Source organism: Mus musculus, chromosome 4, assembly GCF_000001635.26.
Source record: "Mus musculus strain C57BL/6J chromosome 4, GRCm38.p6 C57BL/6J".
NCBI lineage: Eukaryota > Metazoa > Chordata > Mammalia > Rodentia > Muridae > Mus > Mus musculus.
The window spans coordinates 143,507,954-143,533,861 of record NC_000070.6 but is presented as its reverse complement, the minus strand read 5'-3'; the positions used below and the strand labels follow the sequence as shown (position 1 = coordinate 143,533,861).

The following is a 25,908-nucleotide window of genomic DNA, read 5'->3' as shown; positions in this document are numbered from 1 at the left end:
GACAGCTTCTGGAACAGGCAGAAGCACAGAGGCGCTGAGGCAGCACCCTGTGTGGGCCGGGGACAGCCGGCCACCTTCCGGACCGGAGGACAGGTGCCCACCCGGCAGGGGAGGCGGCCTAAGCCACAGCAGCAGCGGTCGCCATCTTGGTCCCGGGACTCCAAGGAACTTAGGAATTTAGTCTGCTTAGGTGAGAGTCTGTACCACCTGGGAACTGCCAAAGCAACACAGTGTCTGAGAAAGGTCCTGTTTTGGGCCTTCTTCTTCGGCCACGAGGAGGCCCAAATACAAGATATCTGCGCACCTTCCCTGTAAGAGAGCTTGCCAGCAGAGAGTGCTCTGAGCACTGAAACTCAGAGGAGAGAATCTGTCTCCCAGGTCTGCTGATAGACGGTAACAGAATCACCAGAAGAACAATCTCTAAACAGAGTCAACTATAACTACTAACTCCAGAGATTACCAGATGGCGAAAGGTAAACGGAGGAATCTTACTAACAGGAACCAAGACCACTCACCATCACCAGAACCCAGCACACCCACTTCGCCCAGTCCAGGGAACCCCAACACACCTGAGAACCTAGACCTAGATTTAAAAGCATATCTCATGATGATGGTAGAGGACATCAAGAAGGACTTTAATAAATCACTTAAAGAAATACAGGAGAACACTGCTAAAGAGTTACAAGTCCTTAAAGAAAAACAGGAAAACACAATCAAACAGGTAGAAGTCCTTACAGAAAAAGAGGAAAAAACATACAAACAGGTGATGGAAATGAACAAAACCATACTAGACCTAAAAAGGGAAGTAGACACAATAAAGAAAACTCAAAGCGAGGCAACACTAGAGATAGAAACCCTAGGAAAGAAATCTGGAACCATAGATTTGAGCATCAGCAACAGAATACAAGAGATGGAAGAGAGAATCTCAGGTGCAGAAGATTCCATAGAGAACATCGGCACAACAATCAAAGAAAATGGAAAATGCAAAAAGATCCTAACTCAAAATATCCAGGAAATCCAGGACACAATAAGAAGACCAAACGTACGGATAATAGGAGTGGATGAGAATGAAGATTTTCAACTCAAAGGTCCAGCAAACATCTTCAACAAAATTATTGAAGAAAACTTCCCAAATCTAAAGAATGAGATGCATATGAACATACAAGAAGCCTACAGAACTCCAAATAGACTGGACCAGAAAAGAAATTCCTCCCGACACATAATAATCAGAACATCAAATGCACTAAATAAAGATAGAATACTAAAAGCAGTAAGGGAAAAAGGTCAAGTAACATATAAAGGCAAGCCTATCAGAATTACACCAGATTTTTCACCAGAGACTATGAAAGCCAGAAGAGCCTGGACAGATGTTATACAGACACTAAGAGAACACAAACTGCAGCCCAGGCTACTATACCCAGCCAAACTCTCAATTATCATAGAGGGAGAAACCAAAGTATTCCACGACAAAACCAAATTCACGCATTATCTCTCCACGAATCCAGCCCTTCAAAGGATAATAACAGAAAAAAACCAATACAAGAACGGGAACAACGCCCTAGAAAAAACAAGAAGGTAATCCCTCAACAAACCTAAAAGAAGACAGCCACAAGAACAGAATGCCACCTTTAACAACTAAAATAACAGGAAGCAACAATTACTTTTCCTTAATATCTCTTAACATCAATGGTCTCAACTCGCCAATAAAAAGACATAGACTAACAAACTGGCTACACAAACAAGACCCAACATTTTGCTGCTTACAGGAAACTCATCTCAGAGAAAAAGATAGACACTACCTCAGAATGAAAGGCTGGAAAACAATTTTCCAAGCAAATGGTATGAAGAAACAAGCAGGAGTAGCCATCCTAATATCTGATAAGATTGACTTCCAACCCAAAGTCATCAAAAAAGACAAGGAGGGACACTTCATTCTCATCAAAGGTAAAATCCTCCAAGAGGAACTCTCAATTCTGAATATCTATGCTCCAAATACAAGAGCAGCCACATTCACTAAAGAAACTTTAGTAAAGCTCAAAGCACACATTGCGCCTCACACAATAATAGTGGGAGACTTCAACACACCACTTTCACCAATGGACAGATCATGGAAACAGAAACTAAACAGGGACACACTGAAACTAACAGAAGTGATGAAACAAATGGATCTGACAGATATCTACAGAACATTTTATCCTAAAACAAAAGGATATACCTTCTTCTCAGCACCTCATGGTACCTTCTCCAAAATTGACCACATAATAGGTCACAAATCAGGCCTCAACAGATTCAAAAATATTGAAATTGTCCCATGTATCCTATCAGATCACCATGCACTAAGGCTGATCTTCAATAACAAAATAAATAACAGAAAGCCAACATTCACATGGAAACTGAACAACACTCTTCTCAATGATACCTTGGTCAAGGAAGGAATAAAGAAAGAAATTAAAGACTTTTTAGAGTTTAATGAAAATGAAGCCACAACGTACCCAAACCTTTGGGACACAATGAAAGCATTTCTAAGAGGGAAACTCATAGCTCTGAGTGCCTCCATGAAGAAACGGGAGAGAGCACATACTAGCAGCTTGACAACACATCTAAAAGCTCTAGAAAAAAAGGAAGCAAATTCACCCAAGAGGAGTAGACGGCAGGAAATAATCAAACTCAGGGGTGAAATCAACCAAGTGGAAACAAGAAGAACTATTCAAAGAATTAACCAAACGAGGAGTTGGTTCTTTGAGAAAATCAACAAGATAGATAAACCCTTAGCTACACTCACTAAAGGGCACAGGGACAAAATCCTAATTAACAAAATCAGAAATGAAAAGGGAGACATAACAACAGATCCTGAAGAAATCCAAAACACCATCAGATCCTTCTACAAAAGGCTATACTCAACAAAACTGGAAAACCTGGACGAAATGGACAAATTTCTGGACAGATACCAGGTACCAAAGTTGAATCAGGATCAAGTTGACCTTCTAAACAGTCCCATATCCCCTAAAGAAATAGAAGCAGTTATTAATAGTCTCCCAGCCAAAAAAAGCCCAGGACCAGACGGGTTTAGTGCAGAGTTCTATCAGACCTTCAAAGAAGATCTAACTCCAGTTCTGCACAAACTTTTTCACAAGATAGAAGTAGAAGGTATTCTACCCAACTCATTTTATGAAGCCACTATTACTCTGATACCTAAACCACAGAAAGATCCAACAAAGATAGAGAACTTCAGACCAATTTCTCTTATGAACATCGATGCAAAAATCCTTAATAAAATTCTCGCTAACCGAATCCAAGAACACATTAAAGCAATCATCCATCCTGACCAAGTAGGTTTTATTCCAGGGATGCAGGGATGGTTTAATATACGAAAATCCATCAATGTAATCCATTATATAAACAAACTCAAAGACAAAAACCACATGATCATCTCGTTAGATGCAGAAAAAGCATTTGACAAGATCCAACACCCATTCATGATAAAAGTTCTGGAAAGATCAGGAATTCAAGGCCAATACCTAAACATGATAAAAGCAATCTACAGCAAACCAGTAGCCAACATCAAAGTAAATGGAGAGAAGCTGGAAGCAATCCCACTAAAATCAGGGACTAGACAAGGCTGCCCACTTTCTCCCTACCTTTTCAACATAGTACTTGAAGTATTAGCCAGAGCAATTCGACAACAAAAGGAGATCAAGGGGATACAAATTGGAAAAGAGGAAGTCAAAATATCACTTTTTGCAGATGATATGATAGTATATATAAGTGACCCTAAAAATTCCAACAGAGAACTCCTAAACCTGATAAACAGCTTCGGTGAAGTAGCTGGATATAAAATTAACTCAAACAAGTCAATGGCCTTTCTCTACACAAAGAATAAACAGGCTGAGAAAGAAATTAGGGAAACAACACCCTTCTCAATAGCCACAAATAATATAAAATATCTCGGCGTGACTCTAACGAAGGAAGTGAAAGATCTGTATGATAAAAACTTCAAGTCCCTGAAGAAAGAAATTAAAGAAGATCTCAGAAGATGGAAAGATCTCCCATGCTCATGGATTGGCAGGACCAACATTGTAAAAATGGCTATCTTGCCAAAAGCAATCTACAGATTCAATGCAATCCCCATTAAAATTCCAACTCAATTCTTCAACGAATTAGAAGGAGCAATTTGCAAATTCATCTGGAATAACAAAAAACCTAGGATAGCAAAAACTCTTCTCAAGGATAAAAGAACCTCTGGTGGAATCACCATGCCTGACCTAAAGCTTTACTACAGAGCAATTGTGATAAAAACTGCATGGTACTGGTATAGAGACAGACAAGTGGACCAATGGAATAGAATTGAAGACCCAGAAATGAACCCACACACCTATGGTCACTTGATCTTCGACAAGGGAGCCAAAACCATCCAGTGGAAGAAAGACAGCATTTTCAACAATTGGTGCTGGCACAACTGGTTGTTATCATGTAGAAGAATGCGAATCGATCCATACTTATCTCCTTGTACTAAGGTCAAATCTAAGTGGATCAAGGAACTTCACATAAAACCAGAGACACTGAAACTTATAGAGGAGAAAGTGGGGAAAAGCCTTGAAGATATGGGCACAGGGGAAAAATTCCTGAACAGAACAGCAATGGCTTGTGCTGTAAGATCGAGAATTGACAAATGGGACCTAATGAAACTCCAAAGTTTCTGCAAGGCAAAAGACACTGTCTATAAGACAAAAAGACCACCAACAGACTGGGAAAGGATCTTTACCTATCCTAAATCAGATAGGGGACTAATATCCAACATATATAAAGAACTCAAGAAGGTGGACCTCAGAAAATCAAATAACCCCCTTAAAAAATGGGGCTCAGAACTGAACAAAGAATTCTCACCTGAGGAATACCGAATGGCAGAGAAGCACCTGAAAAAATGTTCAACATCCTTAATCATCAGGGAAATGCAAATCAAAACAACCCTGAGATTCCACCTCACACCAGTGAGAATGGCTAAGATCAAAAATTCAGGTGACAGCAGATGCTGGCGAGGATGTGGAGAAAGAGGAACACTCCTCCATTGTTGGTGGGATTGCAGGCTTGTACAACCACTCTGGAAATCAGTCTGGCGGTTCCTCAGAAAATTGGACATAGTACTACCGGAGGATCCAGCAATACCTCTCCTGGGCATATATCCAGAAGAAGCCCCAACTGGTAAGAAGGACACATGCTCCACTATGTTCATAGCAGCCTTATTTATAATAGCCAGAAACTGGAAAGAACCCAGATGCCCCTCAACAGAGGAATGGATACAGAAAATGTGGTACATCTACACAATGGAGTACTACTCAGCTATTAAAAAGAATGAATTTATGAAATTCCTAGCCAAATGGATGGACCTGGAGAGCATCATCCTGAGTGAGGTAACACAATCACAAAGGAACTCACACAATATGTATTCACTGATAAGTGGATATTAGCCCAAAACCTAGGATACCCACGATATAAGATACAATTTCCTAAACACATGAAACTCAAGAAAAATGAAGACTGAAGTGTGGACACTATGCCCCTCCTTAGAAGTGGGAACAAAACACCCATGGAAGGAGTTACAGAAACAAAGTTTGGAGCTGAGATGAAAGGATGGACCATGTAGAGACTGCCATATCCAGGGATCCACCCCATAATCAGCATCCAAACGCTGACACCATTGCATATACTAGCAAGATTTTATCGAAAGGACCCAGATGTAGCTGTCTCTTGTGAGACTATGCCGGGGCCTAGCAAACACAGAAGTGGATGCTCACAGTCAGCTAATGGATGGATCACAGGGCTCCCAATGGAGGAGCTAGAGAAAGTACCCAAGGAGCTAAAGGGATCTTCAACCCTATAGGTGGAACAACATTATGAACTAACCAGTACCCCTGAGCTCTTGACTCTAGCTGCATATATATCAAAAGATGGCCTAGTCGGCCATCACTGGAAAGAGAGGCCCATTGGACACGCAGACTTTGTGTGCCCCGGTACAGGGGAACGCCAGGGCCAAAGGGGGGGAGTGGGTGGGTAGGGGAGTGGGGGTGGGTGGGTAAGGGGGACTTTTGGTATAGCATTGGAAATGTAAATGACCTAAATACCTAATAAAAAATGGAAAAAAAAAAAAAAAAAAGATTGCCCTGATATTTGTATAGCAAGAAAGAAACACTGAGAACAGTCTTTTTGTTTGTTTGTTTGTTTGTTTGTTTGTTTGTTTGTTTTTCGAGACAGGGTTTCTCTGTGTAGCCCTGGCTGTCCTGGAACTCACTCTGTAGACCAGGCTGACCTCAAACTCAGAAATCCGCCTGCCTTTGCCTCTGCCTCCCAAGTGCTGGGATTAAAGCGTGTGCCATCACGACCAGCTGAGAACAGTCCTTTGATGAAGAAGGAAGCAGGAGGAAACAGAGGCCTGCTACTAAGGCTCAGCTTGGAGCCGTGGCTAGGACAGCACAGCTTAGGCAGTGACAGACCTCACACCATGGCCCAGCCTAGCCTAGCCTTGCTCCATGTATGCCGTGTATGCCGTGTATGCCGTGTATGCCGTGTATGCCATGACTGCCTCTCACAGTCAGCTCTGCTCTCCTCTCAGTCTGCTCTCATCTTCACTTATCCCAAGGAAAATTGAAGGCGGAGGGTGAGGTCGGCAGGGGCAGCAGGCAGCCTCTCTCTCTATTCCTCACAGACGCCCTACTGTGTCACTGCCTGTGACACCCTACCCCGTACTGCTGAGCCCCTGAGCAACCTGCATTGCTTCTCAAAAGCCTCACCTCTGTCTCAACCCCCACCACTTTGCCTCTAGTGGGACCACTGGGAGGATTATGGCCAGAGTCCCAGATGGATTGTTTTCTGGCCATGGCTTCTCTTAGCTACCCTGGGTGTCTCTCACTGATTCATTGGTCCTGGTACTGTGGGAGTCCCTCCAGAGTCCAGGGTCTGTAGTTTTCTGTTATGTCAACCCACACACTCCCACAGTGTGATTCTCAGTCTTCCCTAGACTTTGGCCATTGCTCTACTATAGCTGTGTTTTCTCTCTCTCTCTCTCTCTCTCTCTCTCTCTCTCTCTCTCTCTCTCTCTCTCTCTGTGTGTGTGTGTGTGTGTGTGTGTGTGTGTGTGTGTGTGTGTGTGTGTGCATCCCTAGGAGCTCAGTTTGGATTCCACAGGACAGAGGCTTCTCCCCTGGCCCTCACTCCACTCTTCTGGGCTCTCTTTTTCCTGGGATTGTCAACCCTTCCTCGAGTCTGGGTCAATGGAAAGCAGCTTGTGTCCACAGAGCTTCCCTCGCACCTTCCTGGCATGACCCACGGCAGGGCCTGAGGTCTGGAAGGCTTCCCTTCTGCCTGCATGTATGCAGGATGTGAACCGGTTGTTCCATTAGGTGTGGTTATAGGGGGTGAGCCCCATGCCAGGAAAAGCACGCTGTTGGGCAAGCATGTCCCTGGAGTCCCTTGGATGAAGGTCTAGGGATGAGTAGAGCTGGCAGAGGAAGAAGAGGGACCAGTGGTAGGAACAATGTGGTAAAAGGTCTCAGGTAGGAGGGGGCAGCCATGAGCTAGCCAGCGGGCTGAAGCAGCACAGTGAAAGGGGACTGAGGCTGGGGCACAGGGCACTGGGCTATGGGGTGTCTCAACATGTTTTCTGTCTTATATACTGAACTTCAATGGGGGAAGGTGGGCCTGGGGGTAGTTGATGCTAGTCTTCCCATCACCCCTAGTTCCCCGCAACTCACTGTTGACTCAAGGTAGGTATTCAGCATGGCCATGGGGTTGTGGAAGATGCAGAGCTCTCCCAGGCTGATAACTTTCCAGCTTTTCTTTTCAGTCTCCTGAGGACCCAACCTTTGCTTAGCCCCTCTCCTGATAGTCTCCTATGCACAGAGGGCACCCCACTACAACCACGTTCCGTATATCCATTTCCTCCAGGACTAAAACATTCTACGCTTCAGGGAAACTCCTTAAACAGGATGGTAAGACAACTCAAAATAGCTTCAGGAAGTCCCTGAAACTGACCAGATCCACTAAGCCCCTCCTTGCCAGGGTAAGCAATAGCAAGAAAATGACAAGAAAAACTCCCAGACAAGGCAAGCTGCAAAGATGATCCTGAGACCAGCCCAACTGCCCGGGAGAGATTTACACCATCTGAGTCACTTGGAAAGTACTCTAACCTGTTGAGCTACCTGCAGGCTCTGTAGTGTGTTGCACATTTTCTAGCTTCTATGAGCTATCTATCACCCATGGTGGGGTGGGCTTTGATGATGCAGCTGTGTTTGAGTGATTTCTGTTCCTGTAATAACCCCTCATCCGTATTCTTGTAACTAACCCCAATAAAGCCCACTGGTTCATCAAAAAAAAAAAAAAAAAAAAAAAAAAGACCTCTGAGTTCAGTCAGTCTACGAAGCACATTACAGGAGAGCCAAGACGTAGTGAAAAAGTTGCAAAACAGAAAGCTGTTGATAACGTAATAGAACTGAGATACCAACACTTTAATTCAGATTCTGTTTTTGAGAACATGACCTAAGTTTGAACTCAGGTAGACTAGCATACTGGTATCTAGCATTAGTTTCCAACATGGCCCTCAACAAAACCTGAGCCTAACTCCAGTCCCTAGGCTGATCCCCAACAAGGGCAGAATTTCCAGGTTACAACTCACAACAAGATCAGTGTCTCCTGATTATTCCCACAATAAACCTGCACCCAAGGTTACAAGCCCACCTCCTGTCTAATGGCCACCCATGCAGAAGGGAGCAGAAATCAAGTTTATGAAATGACTCCCAGTACCAGCCAATTATGTTAAATGCCACAGTGGCTTTCCAATTAGATGGTTGCACACATACTCTCTGTTTGCTGTTGACTATAAAGCTTTACCCCAGTAGACATTCGGACTCCTCCACCACCAAAAACATCCTGGTGCATTGGCAGGGCCTGAGCAAACTCGAATAGAATAAGACTCTGCTGTGAATTGCATCAGATTGGCTCCTGTGTGTCTTGGGGGATCACTAACATTTCCCTGGCACAACATTTTGGTGTGTTGGCCGGGAATTTCCCCATTACAACAATACTATCCATCTGGAGGGTCTTAAAGCTGGCAAAACTGGTCTAGGAGTTTGTGTTTTTATGTTTGTAGCACTGTGTTAAACTCCGAGCTTAATCCCTGTCTGAGAGCTGAAGTGTCTGAGCTTTCTTTGTGAGATCTGTAGAGTAGAATGGAGCAAGTTTGTGCAGAGGTAAATGTGGAACCCATCAGGCCATGAAGAGATAATTTATTTGTGTGGAACCTGGTGGCTTGTGTTGCCATGGTGATTGTTCTAGGTTTGAGCGGTGCTGAGGAATCTATCTGAGTGTCAGAAATGTGACACTATGTGGTCTGAGCAGGTGATTACTTGCAAAATGGTGCAAAAGCTTGTGACTTATGTGGTGACTAATTTGTCTGAATGTTAGAAACTTTCTGTGAGATCTACAGAGTGTAAAGAAAGCTTGTTTCCACAGCCAGTTAGGATAGACGTATCTGGAAGCCAAGGAAGGCTACAGCAGGGCCAGAAGTACTGAGTCTTGGTCTGGGGTATAAGTGGGCTCAGGTGTACCAGGAGATGTCCACCAATCTGGTTCTGATTTTCTGGGTGTGTACCACTTTCTGGATGTTTCTCATTTCTGCCTGATAGAGAAAAGCTTGGACTTGTGTTTTAGGTGTCATAGAGAGATCTTTTTATGAGTGACGCTTTCTAGTTTTTTCTTGTTTCTGCTTGAATGACAGGGAAAGTGACATCTTGGTTCCGGGACTCCGCCTAGACTACTCTGCACAGGGGAGAATGTGGACTACAGAAGCTAACAGCTTCTGTGACAGGCTGAAGCAACACAGCTTCTAGGACAGGTCCTGTTTTGGGCCTTCATCATTGGCCAGGAGGGAGGTCCGAATGCCAGATATCTGTGCACCTTCCCTGTAAGAGGAGAGCTTGCCTGCAGAGAGTGCTCTGAGCACTGAAACTCTGAAGAGAAATCTAGTTTCACAGGTCTACTGATAGAGGCTAACAGAATCACGAGAGGAACAATCTCTAACCAGAGACAACTAAATCAACTAACTCCAGAGATTACCAGGTGGCAAAAGGTAATCCAAAACACCATCAGATCCTTCCACAAAAGGCTATACTCAACAAAACTGCAGAACCTTGATGAAATGGATAAGTTTCTAGACAGATACCAGGTACCAAAGTTAAATCAAGATCAGGTTAATGATCTAAACAGTACTATATCCCCTAAAGAAATAGAAGCAGTCATTAATAGTCTCCCAACCAGAAAAAGCCCAGGACCAGATGGGTTTAGTGCAGAGTTCTATCAGACCTTCAAAGAAGATCTAAGCCAAGTTCCTCACAAACTATTCCACAAAATAGAAACAGAAGGTTCTCTACCCAACTCATTCTTTGAAGCCACAATTACTCTGATACCTAAACCACAAAAAGACCCAACAAAGATAGAGAACTTCAGACTAATTTCCCATATGAATATCGATGCAAAAATCCTCATTAAAGTTCTTGCTAACTGAATCCAAGAACAAATCAAAACAATCATCCATCCTGACCAAGTAGGATACATCCCAGGGATGCAGGGATGGTTCAATATACGGAAATTCATCAACGTAATCCAGTTTATAAACAAACCCAAAGACAAAAAACACATGATCATCTCCTTAGATGCTGAGAAAGCATTTGACAAAATCCAACACCCATTCATGATAAAAGGCTTGGAAAGATCAGGAATTCAAGGCCCACACCTAAACATGATCAAAGCAATCTATAGCAAACCAGTAGCCAACATCAAAGTAAATGATGAGAAGCTGGAAGCAATCGCACTAAAATCAGGGACTAGACAAGGATGCCCACATTCTCCCTACCTATTCAACATTGTACTTGAAGTCCTTGCCAGAGCAATTCTACAACAAAAGGAGAGTAAGGGGATGCCAATTAGAAAGGAAAGAATCAAAATATCACTTTTTGCAGATGATATGATAGTATATATAAGCGACCCTATAAATTCCACCAGAGAACTCCTAAGCCTGAGAAACAGCTTCAATCAAGTAGTTGGATATAAAATTAACTCAAACAAGTCAATGGCCTTTCTGTACACAAAGGATAAACAGGCTGAGAAAGAAATTATGGAAACAACACCTTCTCAATAGTCACAAATAATATAAAATACCTTGGCGTGACTCTAACTAAGAAAGTGAAAGATCTGTATGATAAGAACTTCAAGTCTCTGAAGAAAGAAATTAAAGAAGATCTCAGAAGATGGAAAGATCTCCCATGCTCATGGATTGGCAGGATCAATATAGTAAAAATGGCTATCTTGCCAAAAGCAATCTACAGATTCAATGAAATCAGCATCAAAATTCCAACTCAATTCTTCAACGAATTAGAAAGGGCAATCTGCAAATTCATCTGGAATAACAAAAAACCTAGGATACTGTATTAGTCAGGGTTCTCTAGAGTCACAGAACTTATGAATAGTTTCTATATAGTAAAAGAATTTATTGATGACTTACAGTCAGCAGCCCAATTCCCAACAATGGTTCAGTCGCAGCTGTGAATGGAAGTCCAAGGATCTAGCAGTTACTCAGTCTCACACAGCAAGCAGGCGAAGAAGCAAGAGCTCGACTCCCTTCTTCCAATGTCCTAATATAGTCTCCAGCAGAAGGTGTAGTCCAGATTAAAGGTGTGTTCCACCACACCTTTAATCCAGATAAAAGGTGTGGCCCAGATTAAAGGTGTGTTCCTTAAACTCGGAGATTTAATCTTCTGGGATCCATAGCCACTATGGCTCAAGCTCTCCATACCAAGATCCAGATAAGGATCTCCAAGCCTCCAGATAAGGGTCACTGGTGAGCCTTCCAATTCTGGATTGTAGTTCGTTCCATATATAGTCAAGTTGACAACCAGGAATAGCCACTACAGATACCAAAAACTTTTCTCAAGGATAAAAAAGCCTCTGGTGAAATCACCATGCCTGACCTAAAGCTTTACTACAGAGCAATTGTGATAAAATCGGCATGGTACTGGTATAGCAACAGACAAGTAGACCAATGGAATAGAATTGAAGACCCAGAAATGAACCCACACACCTATGGTCACTTGATCTTTAACAAGCAATCAAAAAACATCCAGTGGAAAATGGACAGCATTCTCAACAAATGGTGCTGACTCAACTGGCGGTTATCATATAGAAGAATGTGAATTGATCCATTCCTATCTCCTTGTACTAAGGTCAAATCTAAGTGGATTAAGGAACTCCACATAAAACCAGAGACACTGAACCTCATAGAGGAGAAAGTAGGGAAAACCCTCGAAGATATGGGTACAGGGGGAAAATTCCTGAATAGGACTGCAGTGGCTTGTGCTGTAAAATCAAGAATCAACAAGTGGGACCTCATAAAATTACAAAGCTTCTGCAAGGCAAAAGACACCATCCATAAGACAAAGAGGCCACCAAGAGATGTAGAAAGTATCTTTACCTATCCTAAATCAGATAGGGGATTAATATCCAATATATATAAAGAACTCAAGAAGGTGGACTCCAGAAAATCAAATAAACCCATTAAAAAATGGGGCTCAGAGCTAAACAAAGAATTCTCACCTGAGGAATACCAAATGGCTGAGAAGCACCTGAAAAAATGTTCAACATCCTTAATCGTCAGGGAAATGCAAATCAAAACAAACCTGAGATTCCACCTCACACCAGTCAGAATGGCTAAGATAAAAAAAATATCAGGTGACAGCAGCTGATGGTGAGGATGTGAAGAAAGAAGAACACTCCACCATTGTTGGTTAGATTGTAAGCTTGTACAACCACTCTGGAAATCAGTCTCAGAAAATTAATCATAGTACTACCGGAGGATCCTGCAATACCTCTCCTGGGCATATAACAGAAGCTGTTCCAACCAGTAAGAAGGACACATGCTCCACTATGTTCATAGCAGCCTTATTTATAATAGCCAGAAGCTGGAAAGAACCCAGATGCCCCTCAACAGAGGAATGGATACAGAAAATGTGGTACATTTACACAATGGAGTACTACTCAGCAATTTAAAAGAATGAATTTATGAAATTCCTAGGCAAATGGTTGGACCTGGAGGGCATCATCCTGAGTGAGGTAACCCAATCACAAAGGAACTCACACAATATGTACTCACTGATAAGTGGATATTATCCCAGAACTTAGGATACCCATGATATAAGATACAATTTGCTAAACACATGAAACTCAAGAAGAACGAAGACCAAATGTGGACACTGTGCCCCTTCTTAGAATTGGGAACAAAACACCCATGGAAGGAGTTACAGAGACAAAGTTTGGAGCTGTGATGAAAGGATTGAAGATCTAGAGACTGCCATATCTCTGAATCCTTCCCATAATCAACTTCCAAACGCTGACACCATTGCATACACTATTAAGATTTTGCTGAAAGGACCCAGATAGAGCTGTCTCTTGTGAGACTATGCCAGGGCCTAGCAAACACAAAAGTGGATGTTCGCAGTCAGCTATTGGATGGACCATAGGACCCCCAATGGAGGAGCTAGAGAAAGTACCCAAGGAGCTAAAGGGATCTGCAACCCTATAGGAGGAACAACAATATGAACTAACCAGTACTCCCCGGTGCTCACGTCTCTACCTGCAAATGAATCAGAAAATGGCCTAGTCAGCCATCAGTGGAAAGAGAGGCCCATTAGTCGTGCAAACATTATATGCCTCAGGACAGGGGAACCTCAGGGCCAAGAAGGGAGTGGGTTGGTGGCGGAGTGGGTGGGGGAGTGTGTAGCGGACTTTTGGGATAGCATTGGAAATGTAAATGAAATAAGTACCCAATTAAAAAAAAACAGAAAAAAAAGCAAAAAAAGAAAATACCTAATAAAAAATAAAGGGAAGAACCACCACCACACAACAGATATTTGGTTTTTTTAAGATTTATTTATTTATTATATATAAGTCCACTGTAGCTGTCTTTAGACACTTTCTTCTTGCTCCAGTCCTGCTCGCTCTAGCCTAACCATTAATTATTTATTATATACATATAATAGTGCACAGTAGCTGTCTTCAGACACCCCAGAAGAGGGCATTAGACCTCATTACAGATGGTTGTGAGCTACCATGTGGTTGCTGGGATTTGAACTCAGGACCTTCAGAAGAGCAGTCAGTTCTCCTAACTACTGAGACATGTAACTCACAGATCCATCTGCCTCTGCCTCCCCAGTTAAGGATTAAAGGGATACATCATTTTGCTGGCATAAACTTGTTTTTTAAACAAAATAATCTATTTAATTATCATCCGTTATAGAATTTCTAAAAGAATTTTCATATGCCCCTGTGATCCTACTGCCTCAGCTTTCTGAGTAGCTGAGATTACAGGCTTTTGCCAACAGGACTTGTTCTTCCTTGGTCTAATGTTGGTATCATGTCCTTGACTCAAGTCATTATTTTGGTTTATTTTTATTTCAAGACATGGTCTTAATCTGTAGTCCAGGCTGATCTTGAATTCTGGATTCTCCTGCCTCTACCTCCTATGTGCTGGGATTGTAGGCATGTGTCACTATGCTTGGCTTGCTACAGCTTAACTTGGATGTTTGGGAGGTCAATCTGTGCCTTTTTCTGTTTTGTAGTTTTATATAATATGGTGTCTTTCAGCCTTGGAGTGGCTCCATTTCATAAGTGCAGGTTACTTCGTTTGTGTTCAAACACTATGATTGAAAAATTGGTCTTATCTGTGAGTAAACGTATCTTCAGTGATACATGAAATGCTGTCACCCATGAGCTGAGCAAATTGAATCAGGAATATATGCGTTGTTGGGCCTTGTGCAGAGATGATTTTAAATATTTATGTGCACGTTTTTTTGTATTATTGTTTTCTTTATTACATTTGTGCATAAAAACTACTCTGAAACTGGAGTAAAGTCTGCAGCATTAAACTGAAGTCTGCCTCATTCTTTAAGGCCTTCAAATTCCAGGTCTTGCAGATTGATCGGTATAGATCAACATATATATGGAGACTAGTGGCCATAGTCTACCCAAAGAAGTAAGCTCTAGGTTCAGTGAGAGACCCTGTTTCAAAAAAGCTTAGGTGGAAAAAAAATGTAGACCTCTGAAGTCCACATAGGCATTGAAACATGCACACTGCCCAAACTCAAACCCTTCCTCGAGCACAGAAAACTTTATTAAATGATGCTAAGCAGCCGGGTGTGGTGGTACACGCCTTTAATAATCCCAGCACTAAGGAGGCAGAGCCAGACAGATTTCTGAGTTCAAGGCCAGCCTGGTGTACAGAGTGAGGTCCAGGACAGCCAGAGCTATACAGAGAAACCCTGTCTCAAAGAACCAAAAAAAAAAAAAAAAAAAAGATGCTAAGCATTGTAGTGAATAGCTTTGTTCCCATGATGGTGAGGCAGAAAAATCATAAGTTTAAGACTAGCTTGAGGCCAGATAGCCTTCTCAATTCTCCATTTAAAAAATACTAAGGATTTTTAGAACACATATTTACTAAACACATAGGGCTACATGCCAAAGGAAGCGCTAGCCTGCTTAGGAAAGAGTCTCCATCATAGCACAGATGCCTTCTCTGAACCAAGGTTCCTGGCATGAGCATCATGTGTTGTGTAACTACTGAGACATCTTTCAGGACCCCTTTAGTGCACGAGTTTTACTTTTGCTCACATTATACTTGGGGAGGGGGTGCTTAGGAGTTTCTCATGTTTTATGGAAATCATCATTCACCTACAGTGCTGGGACTACTACTATATAGTTTTAATTTCATTTTGTGGATACCTGCACTTTACATAGCATACCCACTGTTGAAGGCTCATGGAGGTGAAAGGTCAACTTTGGGAGTAAGTGCTCCCTGCTTCCATCATGTAGGTCTCATGCATGGATCAAAGTCAGACTGGTAAGCTTGGCTACAGTTATGCTTTGCATGGTGAGCAATCTTGGCTACACATATTTTAAAATGAACAAAACAATGAGGAAAAAATACCAAAAGGTGTGGTATTATTATTATTTATTACTACATGATTATTCAGACACAAAGAAACACAATGGCTAGGTTCAGGAATCATGAACAAAATAGAGTTCCCCACTGGACATTTATAATGCAATCCTTCAGGGGAGGACAGAGACTTGTCTATCTCCTAGAGATCTTTATATGTAGGTGGCCAACAGAGCTTGGGAGCCCTAATGAATAGCATCCTACAGTGAAGGTGCCTGCAAGCTGAGCATGGTGGCATTTATCAGTGACTTCAGCATCATGGAGAAGAAAAAAGCATGAGTTCAAGTCCAGCATGGGCTAATATGACACTGTTAAGTAGAAAGAAAGACTGGAAGAATATCCTTTAGAGAGAGAACACACCGTTCCCATCTATTCCTGGACAAATCCACATTTTGAAATGCACAACTGTATGATTCCATTAGTCATTTCTCCTCACACGTCCACTCTAAAGATGTCACAGTCAGCCACTCTGTCTCTAATACATTGATCAATGTCAGAAGACATGTGTTCAGGAACACCTTGATCGTAGACTTGTCCTTAGACTTTCATTTCTCAGTTACCAAACGAATCCTCCTCCTATTTACTGGCAACAATGGCAAAGTCTGGTCTCCAGACCATATGTACAGCGCTGTGAACATATAAGGCATAACTGAGAGGCAAAACAGATAGAGTGGGGCTGCCTAACAGTGCAAAGTATGTTCATGAGCTCAGAAGAAAGCTGGACAATTCTCTCTGGTCTAAGAACAAAACCGGTTTCATAGCACTCCAGAGGAGCAGGATAAAGCTCCATGATCAGCTGGCTTAGGTTGGCTGTGTGATGCAGAAGGTTCGTTAGGACAGGCATGGAGATGTCATTGTCACAGAAGTTGACCTCGATGAGCTGAGAGCACTTATTCAGGGCAGGGATAAAAGCGCTGACCTGAGAGTCTGTCATCCTACAATGTTCTAATTCCAAGGTCTTCAGAGTGTTTGCAACATTTTCTAGGAAAATTCCGAGAGGCACAAGACTCAGATCATGCAAAATGACACCTGCCAAATGCAGATGTTTGAGATGATGGAGACTCTGACACTGGGCAAAGGACTCCATGTCTGACTGTGAGTACTTGCAGAGAGCAATTGACAGGAACTCCAGCGGAGTCTTCAGACACCTAAGGAGAGACTAGAGGGTTAGTTTGGTATAGAGTGACAAGGCTAACCTAGAGTAGGAGAGACCACATGTCCTGAATCAGTGTCACCACAGGATGGCAGCGAGCATCCAGTGCAACCTGTTAGGGTCACCCAACTCAAGTCCCACCATTCTAGGCTGTGACCAGTCACCATCATGATAAGACTTGATCATTATTGTTACATCTGCCATGGCCCCTAGTCTATATGGGAAACAGAAAATGTTTGCTGTGGAATCAGAAAGAACTCTTACTCCTTCCTTACACGAGCAATTCATTCATGTGGCCAGTGAGAAAGTAGAGGCCAGCCAGGTCGAGATGCTGGAGACTGTTGAGTTTGGAGAACTGAGAAATGAACTTGGTGACACTCTTCTCCTTTATGTCTGTTGATGTACATAGAAAAGTGAAGAGTTTCTCGTGGACTAGTGTTAGATGGAGTTTACGAAGATTCTTGATCTGACCAAGGCAAGGTGCAAAGCTTGCCAGTGTGGACAGAGTCCAGTCTATATGCAATTCCAACTCCTCAATGCAATATGGTTGGAAAATCTGCAAGATCTTCCTGACAGTGTGCAAAGGCAATTCCCTAATTTGCATCTTCACACAGCACAGGTTCAGGGAACCTCTTCTCTCCTGTGCCCACTGCAAGAAGTAAGTTTGATGTTCCTCTAGATCAAACTGAAGGCAAAGGTCAGTGACCACCTTTAAACGTCGCCTCAGTGCATAACTATGAGGGCGTGTTGCTTTCTGCTTTTGACACACTGTCTCTGCTGAGCCGTCTCCATCCTCTGGTCCAGCTGAAACATCCCAGAAGTGATGGTGCACATTTCTCAGGTCCAGCACTTGAAGCTTCCTCTTTCTGTGGGTAAAATAGATAGAAATGTAGGAAGATACAAAAGACCAAAAACATTAGCCAGCTTTTTCTAGGCATCTTTCTTGTCAGCTGTTCACTGTTCTGCTCTGTCTCCTACAGATTTAAGTTTCCAGTGCTGGGTCTCCACATAGCAACTCAAGCCTCTGGGCAAGGGCTCTCTGCCTTAACTGCATCTGCAGATCTGCCCTGCTTCCTCCATTTATTACTCTGAACTTCCACTGATCCTGTTTCTATTACTCGGTAGAGACACAGGGCCATGTATCTACATGGGCTCTAAGCTGTACTTCATACTTAATGGACATTTGTTGACAGGATTCAACAACTGTCCAGGACACTGCAGCTCTTCAAGATTATACCAACATAAACCTCTGATCTACTTTGACTCCAATTTCCATGAGCCCAGATGTCCTTCTCCTTACACTTAAATATAAGCCATTTAGCATTACATAGTTCTTGTTTACCTTGGGTGAAAATTTCCTGTCAGCTGCATGTCTACACCATCCAGCACAGCTTGCAATATTGTCATGTCAGGGACGTTCATCAGTGCCCCCACAGGGAGGCAAGGTAAAGGCCAGGCTCCCACCATTTCCTTCAGTATCTTCGTGTGTCTGCCAGTGAAGGCTGCCTTGAAGAGTGGTGGGAACAACTCCCTGGGCAGTTCCTGCAGAGCATTGATGGCCAAGGCTTCATTCTTCGCCAGGCTCTGTACTGCCAAGCTCAGGAGTGTGGGTGGAGCCTGGAAGCTCATCCTGATGAATCTGTACAATGAATAGACCTGTTGAAGCATCCAGAAATACAATTTTCAAGATCGTCTTAGGAATCTTTACATTCCTGCATCAAAGGAACCACCAAAGTGCCAGAATCCCTGCTTTGGCCACATTGTGGAACTCAATGTGTCCTGTTTTAAGATCTGGTGGTTACAAAGCCAAACTCTTATCACTCTCTACATATCGGGTCTCTTATAAGAATCTACATGACTGCACAAATTAACCATTGACACATGAGGTAACTACCACTGGTCCTTGCTCCTCTGAATCTCATTCCTCTTTGGAAAGGGCAAGCAGTCTGATCAGCATCTTTTTGTGGCAAAACATGCATTGTTCACCTTTCTGCCTTTGAAGTGCCTCAAAGAAATGCATTGCCATTGGGTGGTGGTAACACATAACTTTGTTTTCAACACTCAAGAGGCAGAGGCAAAGAGGTCTGTTAGTTTGAGGCCAGCTTAGTCTGCAGAGCTAGTTCTAGGACAGCTAATGCTACAAAAAGGAACCATGTATGGAAAACTAAAAACAAAGCAGGGATGGAAGGAAGGAAGGAAGGAAGGAAGGAAGGAAGGAAGAAAGAAAGAAAGAAAGAAAGAAAGAAAGAAAGAAAGAAAGAAAGAAAGAAAGAAAGAAAGAAAGAAAGAAAGAAAGAAAGAAAGAAAGAAAGAAAGAAAAAGTGCCCAAGGGTCTGGTAGGTAACTCAGCCAGACCCTGTCTGAAATGTAAAGCCAAACCAAGACTGATATCTTTCCTCAAAGCAACTCTAAAACCATGACTGAATGAGAGGACCCAGAAAGACTGAGCCTGAGGTGGCCATGCCAGTGCTTGGAGGCTACAAGGAAGGGCATTTCCCATATTATATTGAGGTACAGGAAAAGAAAGGCTTTAGGAAAAACATGTAGATTTGTATACTTTTTAAAATACGGTATTGCATAGAGTGGAGGTTAGAGTGAAATTGAGCACACTTCCAAACCTTTGTAGTCTAAGGTTGCCCCGCCTCACCATGTTCCTAACTGTCACTGGGAGGGTTAGACTATAAGTACCCAAAGAGCTGAAAGGGTTTTCCGCTTTATAGGAGGAACAACAATATAAACTTAATAGTACCCCCAGAAATCCTTGGGACTAAGCCACCAACCAAAGAAAACACATGGAGAGACTCGTGTCTATAGCTGCAATTGTAGCAAAGGATGGCCTAGTTGGTCATCAATGGGAGGAGAGACCCTTGGTCTTGTGAAGGTTCCATGCCCCAGTACAGGAGAATGCCAGGGCCAGGAATCATGAGTGCATGGGTTGGGGAACAGGGGGAGTGGTGAAGAGATAGGGAATTTTCAGAGAGGAAACTAGGAAAGGGGATAAAATTTGAAATGTAAATAAAGAAAATATCTAATATAAAAAGGAATATTCAGTTTTAGCTACAACACCTGGCTAGTGCACTTTGCTTTAAAATACTGCATAGATAACAGGTGTGGTGGTAGGAGCCTCTAATATCAGCACTTCAGAGGAGGAGTAAGGAGGATTCTGGGGATACCTAAGCTACATATTATACTTTCATGCCTGTCCTGGGGAGTAGATTTCAAACAATATATGATAGGAAATGTCTTGATAGAGGTGGTTTGGTAGTGGGGTTTTTGGTGGTTTGAATATGGTTGGGTTTGTCTCCTGGGGTTAAAGATATGTACCACCACTCCTGGGCCTAAGCTTTTCATGATCACTGTTTTTCAAGATATAGATCAAAAGATTGTGTCTTCCAGGCTCAAGATCTGGATGACAAGCGTGCCCTCCATTTCTAGATTATACGTCTTTCCAGATTTAAACTCTAAATTACTCCTTGTTCAACTACAAATACAAATGGTAAGATTAGCTGAGTGGGATCTTGCCCTGAGATCACCACTTCCTTAAGCTCTTTATCTCCTTCAGCACAGGATTAAGTTCCATTTCATGTCCTGGTGTCCCTTTATTATTGCTTGTACATAAATATATATATATATATATATATATATATATATATATATATATATTTACATACATATATATTTCCTTTCTAAGCTTTCTATATTTGATTTAAAAAATGTTCTTCATGATAGAAAGCTAGAAGACAAAGTCTATGCTAGCCTTTGCTGATATTTCCTTTGTCAATGCAATTAATCTGATTCTCTTCACTTTAGTCTTAGCCTCAGGCAGTCTCTTCAGACAAAGGCAAAAGACAGCCACATCCTTCACAAAAAACACCACATACTATAATTCTTCTCCACTGAAACCTCTTATGCCAAGTCTGCACAGTTCAAATCCCTCTCAACAACCAACTCGTCCGTATTCCTACTAGGATAGCCTATTAAGCTCCACTGAAAATATTCCGTGATTTTCCAAATCCAAAGGCCTAAATTCCACACTCTTCCAAGCAAAAGCATGGTCAGACATAACACAACAATACCCTGTTAGCAACTTTGGATCTTTAGTTTATGCTGCTGTGAATAGAAACCATGAACAAGGCAACCCTTATCAAAACAACATTTAATTGGGTCTGGCTTACAACTTCAGAGGTTCCATCCATCGTCATCAAAATGGGAGCATGTCAGTGTCCAGGCAGGCATGGTTCAGGAGGAGCTGGAAGTTCTACATCTTCATTTGAAGAACACTTGCAGAAGACTGGCTCCCATGTGGTTAGGAAGAGGGACAAAGGCACATCTCCTAATAGTGCTACTCCCTGGGTCAAGCAAATTTAAATGCCCCCAGGGTTTGATCCCATTAGACCAGTACTCTAATTCTGAGCCACTTTTATAGGTCATCTATTTGATTTTTTTTTAATTTAATGCATAGTCAAGGAATATTTATGCAGCCATGTCCAGCCTGGAACTGGGATTGTCTGTGCTCAGGGCTATAATTTGGTTTTTTCCAGACAGGGTTTCTCTGTATAGCCCTGGCTGTCCTGGAACTCACTTTGTAGACCAGGTTGGCCTTGAACTCAGAAATCTGCCTGTCTCTGCCCCCCCCCACCAAGTGCTGGGATTAAAGGCGTGCACCAACACTACCGGCTATGACTATAATTCTTGTTCCCAAGTGATGCTGGTGTGTCCTACCTGGATCCCCTCTACAAGTTTTTTGGTTTGGTTTGTTTTGTTTTTTTAATTCCAGTATTACACAATATCATGTCAAACAACCAAGGCTATAATAACACATTACTAAAACTCCAGTTCACAGAGTAGCTGAGACAGGTGGGTTGAAATACAAAACTATTAGTAGTTCACATATCTATGTGTAAGCTACAGTTAGGAGCAAAGTTCAATTCAACCAACTGCAAAGCCTTAATCGATGAAACATAGTTGAAGCAATTCCAAAGGATTTAAACTATAAGCAGATCCTATCTTGAATTGCCTATCTTGAATGAGCCTAGGAGGCTGTCCAGAGCCAGAAGAATCTGAAGATCAAGGCTAGCCTTTCGATTTGGGACACTGTCCCAAAAATACTCAAATGAACCTATTAACATGAAAGTTCCAGTGCTATGTAGGTTTCTCAATAACAACAAACCTAATGTAATCATCACCACCACCACCATCATCATCATCATTGGAGGGAGAGCAACCAGAATTTGCCGTATTTTATTTTAAGCCCAGCATCTTAAAATGTCCAGGCTGTGGGAGGCCTCCTGGTGGAGGACAGTGATCAGTGACTTACCTGATCAGGATATCCGCATCTATTCTCAGCAGGGTCAGGCAGAAACTGTGCACTCCCGGACTCTGAGTGTCTTAACCCTTTTATACTTCTTTTCTCTCACACCCATCTTACATAGCTCCACCCCCTACTCACCCCCAGCACAAGATTCAATCTACTGGATCTTTATGATTGAATTTATTTTTATTCAATCATAGTTATTTGTGTGAACTCAAACATAATAATAAATTAGAAAGTGAAGAGTCAGGGCTGGAGAGATGGCTCAGTGATTAAGAGCACTGACTGCTCTTCTGGAGGTCCTGAGTTCAAATCCCAGCAACCTCATGGTGGTTCACAACCACCTATAATGAGATCTGATGCCTTCTTTGGGTGTGTCTGGAGACAGGCACAGTGTACTTACACATAATAATAAATAAATGAATCTTTAAAGGAAGAAAGAAAGTGAAGAGTCCACTGGTTGAGTTGTTCATTGTGTGTTTACATACTCAAATGTGTGAGGCTTTTCATGTGTGTGCTTTTTTAGTGTAAATGTGCTATATATTTCAGTTTCCATGATTCCTTTGCATGTGTATTTGAGTGTGTGTGTCACTCAAATACACATGCATTTATCGATTCTCGATCTTACAGCACAAGCCATTGCTGTTCTATTCAGGAATTTTTCCCCTGTACCCATATCTTCAAGGCTTTTCCCTACTTTCTCCTCTATAAGTTTCAGTGTCTCTGGTTTTATGTGAAGTTCCTTAATCCACTCAGATTTGACCTTAGTACAAGGAGATAGGAATGGATCAATTCTCATTCTTCTACATGTTAACCGCCAGTTGTGCCAGCACCATTTGTTGAAAATGCTGTCTTTTTTCCACTGGATGGTTTTAGCTCCCTTGTCAAAGATCAAGTGACCATAGGTGTGTGGGTTCATCTCTGAGTCTTCAATTCTGTTCCATTGGTCTACTTGTCTGTCACTCTACCAGTACCATGCAGTTATTATCACAATTGCTCTGTAGTACACCTTTAGTCAGGCATGGTGATTCCACCAGAGGTTCTTATATCCTTGAGAAGAGTTTTTGCTATTCTAGGTTTTTTGTTATTCCAGATAAATTTGAAGATTGCCCTTTCTAATTCGTTGAAGAATTGAGTTGGAATTTTGATGGGGAATGCACTGAATCTGTAGATTGCTTTTGGCAAGATAGCCATTTTTACTATATTGATCATGCCAGTCCATGAGCATGGGAGATCTTTCCATCTTCTGAGATCTTCTTTAATTTCTTTCTTCAGAGACTTGAAGATCTTATCATACAGATCTTTCACTTCCTTAGTTAGAGTCACGCCACGGTATTTTATATTATTTGTGGATATTGAGAAGGGTGTTGTTTCCCTAATTTCTTTCTCAGCCTGTTTATCCTTTGTGTACAGAAAAGCCATTGACTTCTTTGAGTTAATTTTATATCCAACTACTTGATTGAAGCTGTTTATCAGGCTTAGGAGTTCTCTGGTGGAATTTTTAGGATCCCTTATATATATTATCATATCATCTGCAAAAAGTGATATTTTGGCTTCTTCCTTTCCAATTTGTATCCCCTTAATCTCCTTTTGTTGTCGAATTGCTCTGGCTAGGACTTCAAGTACAATGTTGAATAGGTAGGGAGAGAGTGGCCAGCCTTGTCTAGTCCCTGATTTTAGTGGGATTGCTTCCAGCTTCTCACCATTTACTTTGATGTTGGCTACTGGTTTGCTGTAGATTGCTTTTATCATGTTTAGGTATGAGCCTTGAATTCCTGATCTTTCCAAGCCTTTTATCATGAATGGGTGTTGGATTTTGTCAAATGCTTTCTCAGCATCTAAGGAGATGATCATGTGGTTTTGTCTTTGAGTTTGTTTATATACTGGATTACGTTGATGGATTTCCATATATTGAACCATCCCTGCATCCCTGGGATGAAACCTACTTGGTCAGGATGGAAGATTGTTTTGATGTGTTCTTGGATTTGGTTAGCAAGAACTTTAATGAGGATTTTTGCATCGATATTCATAAGGGAAATTAGTCTGAAGTTCTCTATCTTTGTTGGGTCTTTTTGTGGTTAGGTATCAGAGTAATTTGGCTTCATAGAATGAGTTGGGTAGAGTACCTTCTGTTTCTATTTTGTGGAATAGTTTGTAAAGAACTGGGATTAGATCTTCTTTGAAGGTCTGATAGAACTCTGCACTAAACCCATCTGGTCCTGGGCTTTTTTTGGTTGGGAGACTATTAATGACTGCTTCTATTTCTTTAGGGGATATAGGACTGTTTAGATTATTAACCTGATCTTGATTTAACTTTGGTACCTGGTATCTGTCTAGAAACTTGTCCATTTCATCCAGGTTTTCCAGTTTTGTTGAGTATAGCCTTTTGTGGAAGGATCTGATGGTGTTATGGATTCCTTCAGGATCTGTTGTTATGTTTCCCTTTTCATTTCTGATTTTGTTAATTAGGATGCTTTCCTTGTGTCCTCTAGTGAGTCTGACTAAGGGTTTATCTATCTTGTTGATTTTCTCAAAGAACCAGCTCCTAGATTGGTTGATTCTTTGAATAGTTCTTGTTTCCACTTGGTTGATTTCACCCCTGAATTTGATTATTTCCTGCCTTCTACTCCTCTTGGGTGAATTTGCTTCCTTTTGTTCTAGAGCTTTTAGGTGTGTTGTCAGGCTGCTAATGTGTGCTCTCTCTAGTTTCTTTTTGGAGGCACTCAGAGATATGAGTTTTCCTCTTAGAAATGCTTTCATTGTGTCCCATAAGTTTGGGTATGTTATGGCTTCATTTTCATTAAACTCTAAAAAGTCCTTAATTTCTTTCTTTATTCCTTCCTTGACGAGGTATCATTGAGAAGAGTATTGTTCAGTTTCCACGTGAATGTTGGCTTTCTATTATTTATTTTGTTATTGAAGATCAGCCTTAGTCCATGGTGATCTGATAGGATGCATGGAACTATTTCAATATTTTTGTATATGTTGAGGCTTGTTTTGTGACCAATTATGTGGTCAATTTTGGAGAAGGTACCATGAGGTGCTGAGAAGAAGGTATATCCTTTTGTTTTAGGATAAAATGTTCTGTAGATATTTGTTAAGTCCATTTGTTTCATCACTTCTGTTAGTTTCACTGTGTCCCTGTTTAGTGTCTGTTTCCATGATCTGTCCATTGGTGAAAGTGGTGTGTTGAAGTCTCCCACTATTATTGTGTGAGGTGCAATGTGGGCTTTGAGCTTTACTAAAGTTTCTTTAATGAATGTGGCTGCCCTTGTATTTGGAGCATATATATTTAGAATTCATAGTTCCTCTTGGAGGATTTTACATTTCATGAATATGAAGTGCCCCTCCTTGTCTTTTTTGATGACTTTGGGTTGGAAGTCAATTTTAATAGATATTAGAATGGCTACT

The 25,908-nt window shown here is 41.8% G+C and overlaps 1 protein-coding gene across 2 annotated transcripts; it reads right to left on the bottom strand.

The window, feature by feature from the left end:
• Window positions 1-16,030: 16,030 nt before the first annotated feature.
• On the bottom strand, window positions 16,031-22,519 carry Gm13043 (predicted gene 13043). Of its 2 annotated transcripts, NM_001039595.2 has the most exons (4): window positions 22,504-22,519; window positions 18,529-18,825; window positions 17,462-18,052; window positions 16,031-17,181 (listed from the first exon to the last, which is right to left on the bottom strand). In NM_001039595.2, exons 2-4 carry the CDS (start codon window positions 18,813-18,815, stop codon window positions 16,614-16,616), a joined length of 1,446 nt encoding a protein of 481 aa, NP_001034684.1. In that variant the 5' UTR covers window positions 18,816-18,825; window positions 22,504-22,519; the 3' UTR covers window positions 16,031-16,613. The 2 variants fall into 2 exon arrangements, with proteins under 2 accessions (NP_001034684.1, XP_017175815.1); XM_017320326.1 differs by lacking the exon at window positions 22,504-22,519 and having other exon boundaries at window positions 16,614-17,181; window positions 18,529-18,860.
• Window positions 22,520-25,908: the final 3,389 nt, after the last annotated feature.

Excerpts from the sequence above, each read along its gene's own strand:
- Gm13043 (XM_017320326.1), bottom strand. The coding sequence starts at position 18,854 with ATGCTTCAACAGGTCTATTCATTGTACAGATTCATCAGGATGAGCTTC. Across the intron at positions 18,053-18,528 it reads ACAGGAAATTTTCACCCAAG|AAAGAGGAAGCTTCAAGTGC; the intron begins GTAAACAAGAAC and ends TTTTACCCACAG. Across the intron at positions 17,182-17,461 it reads CACATGAATGAATTGCTCGT|GTGTCTGAAGACTCCGCTGG; the intron begins GTAAGGAAGGAG and ends GTCTCTCCTTAG.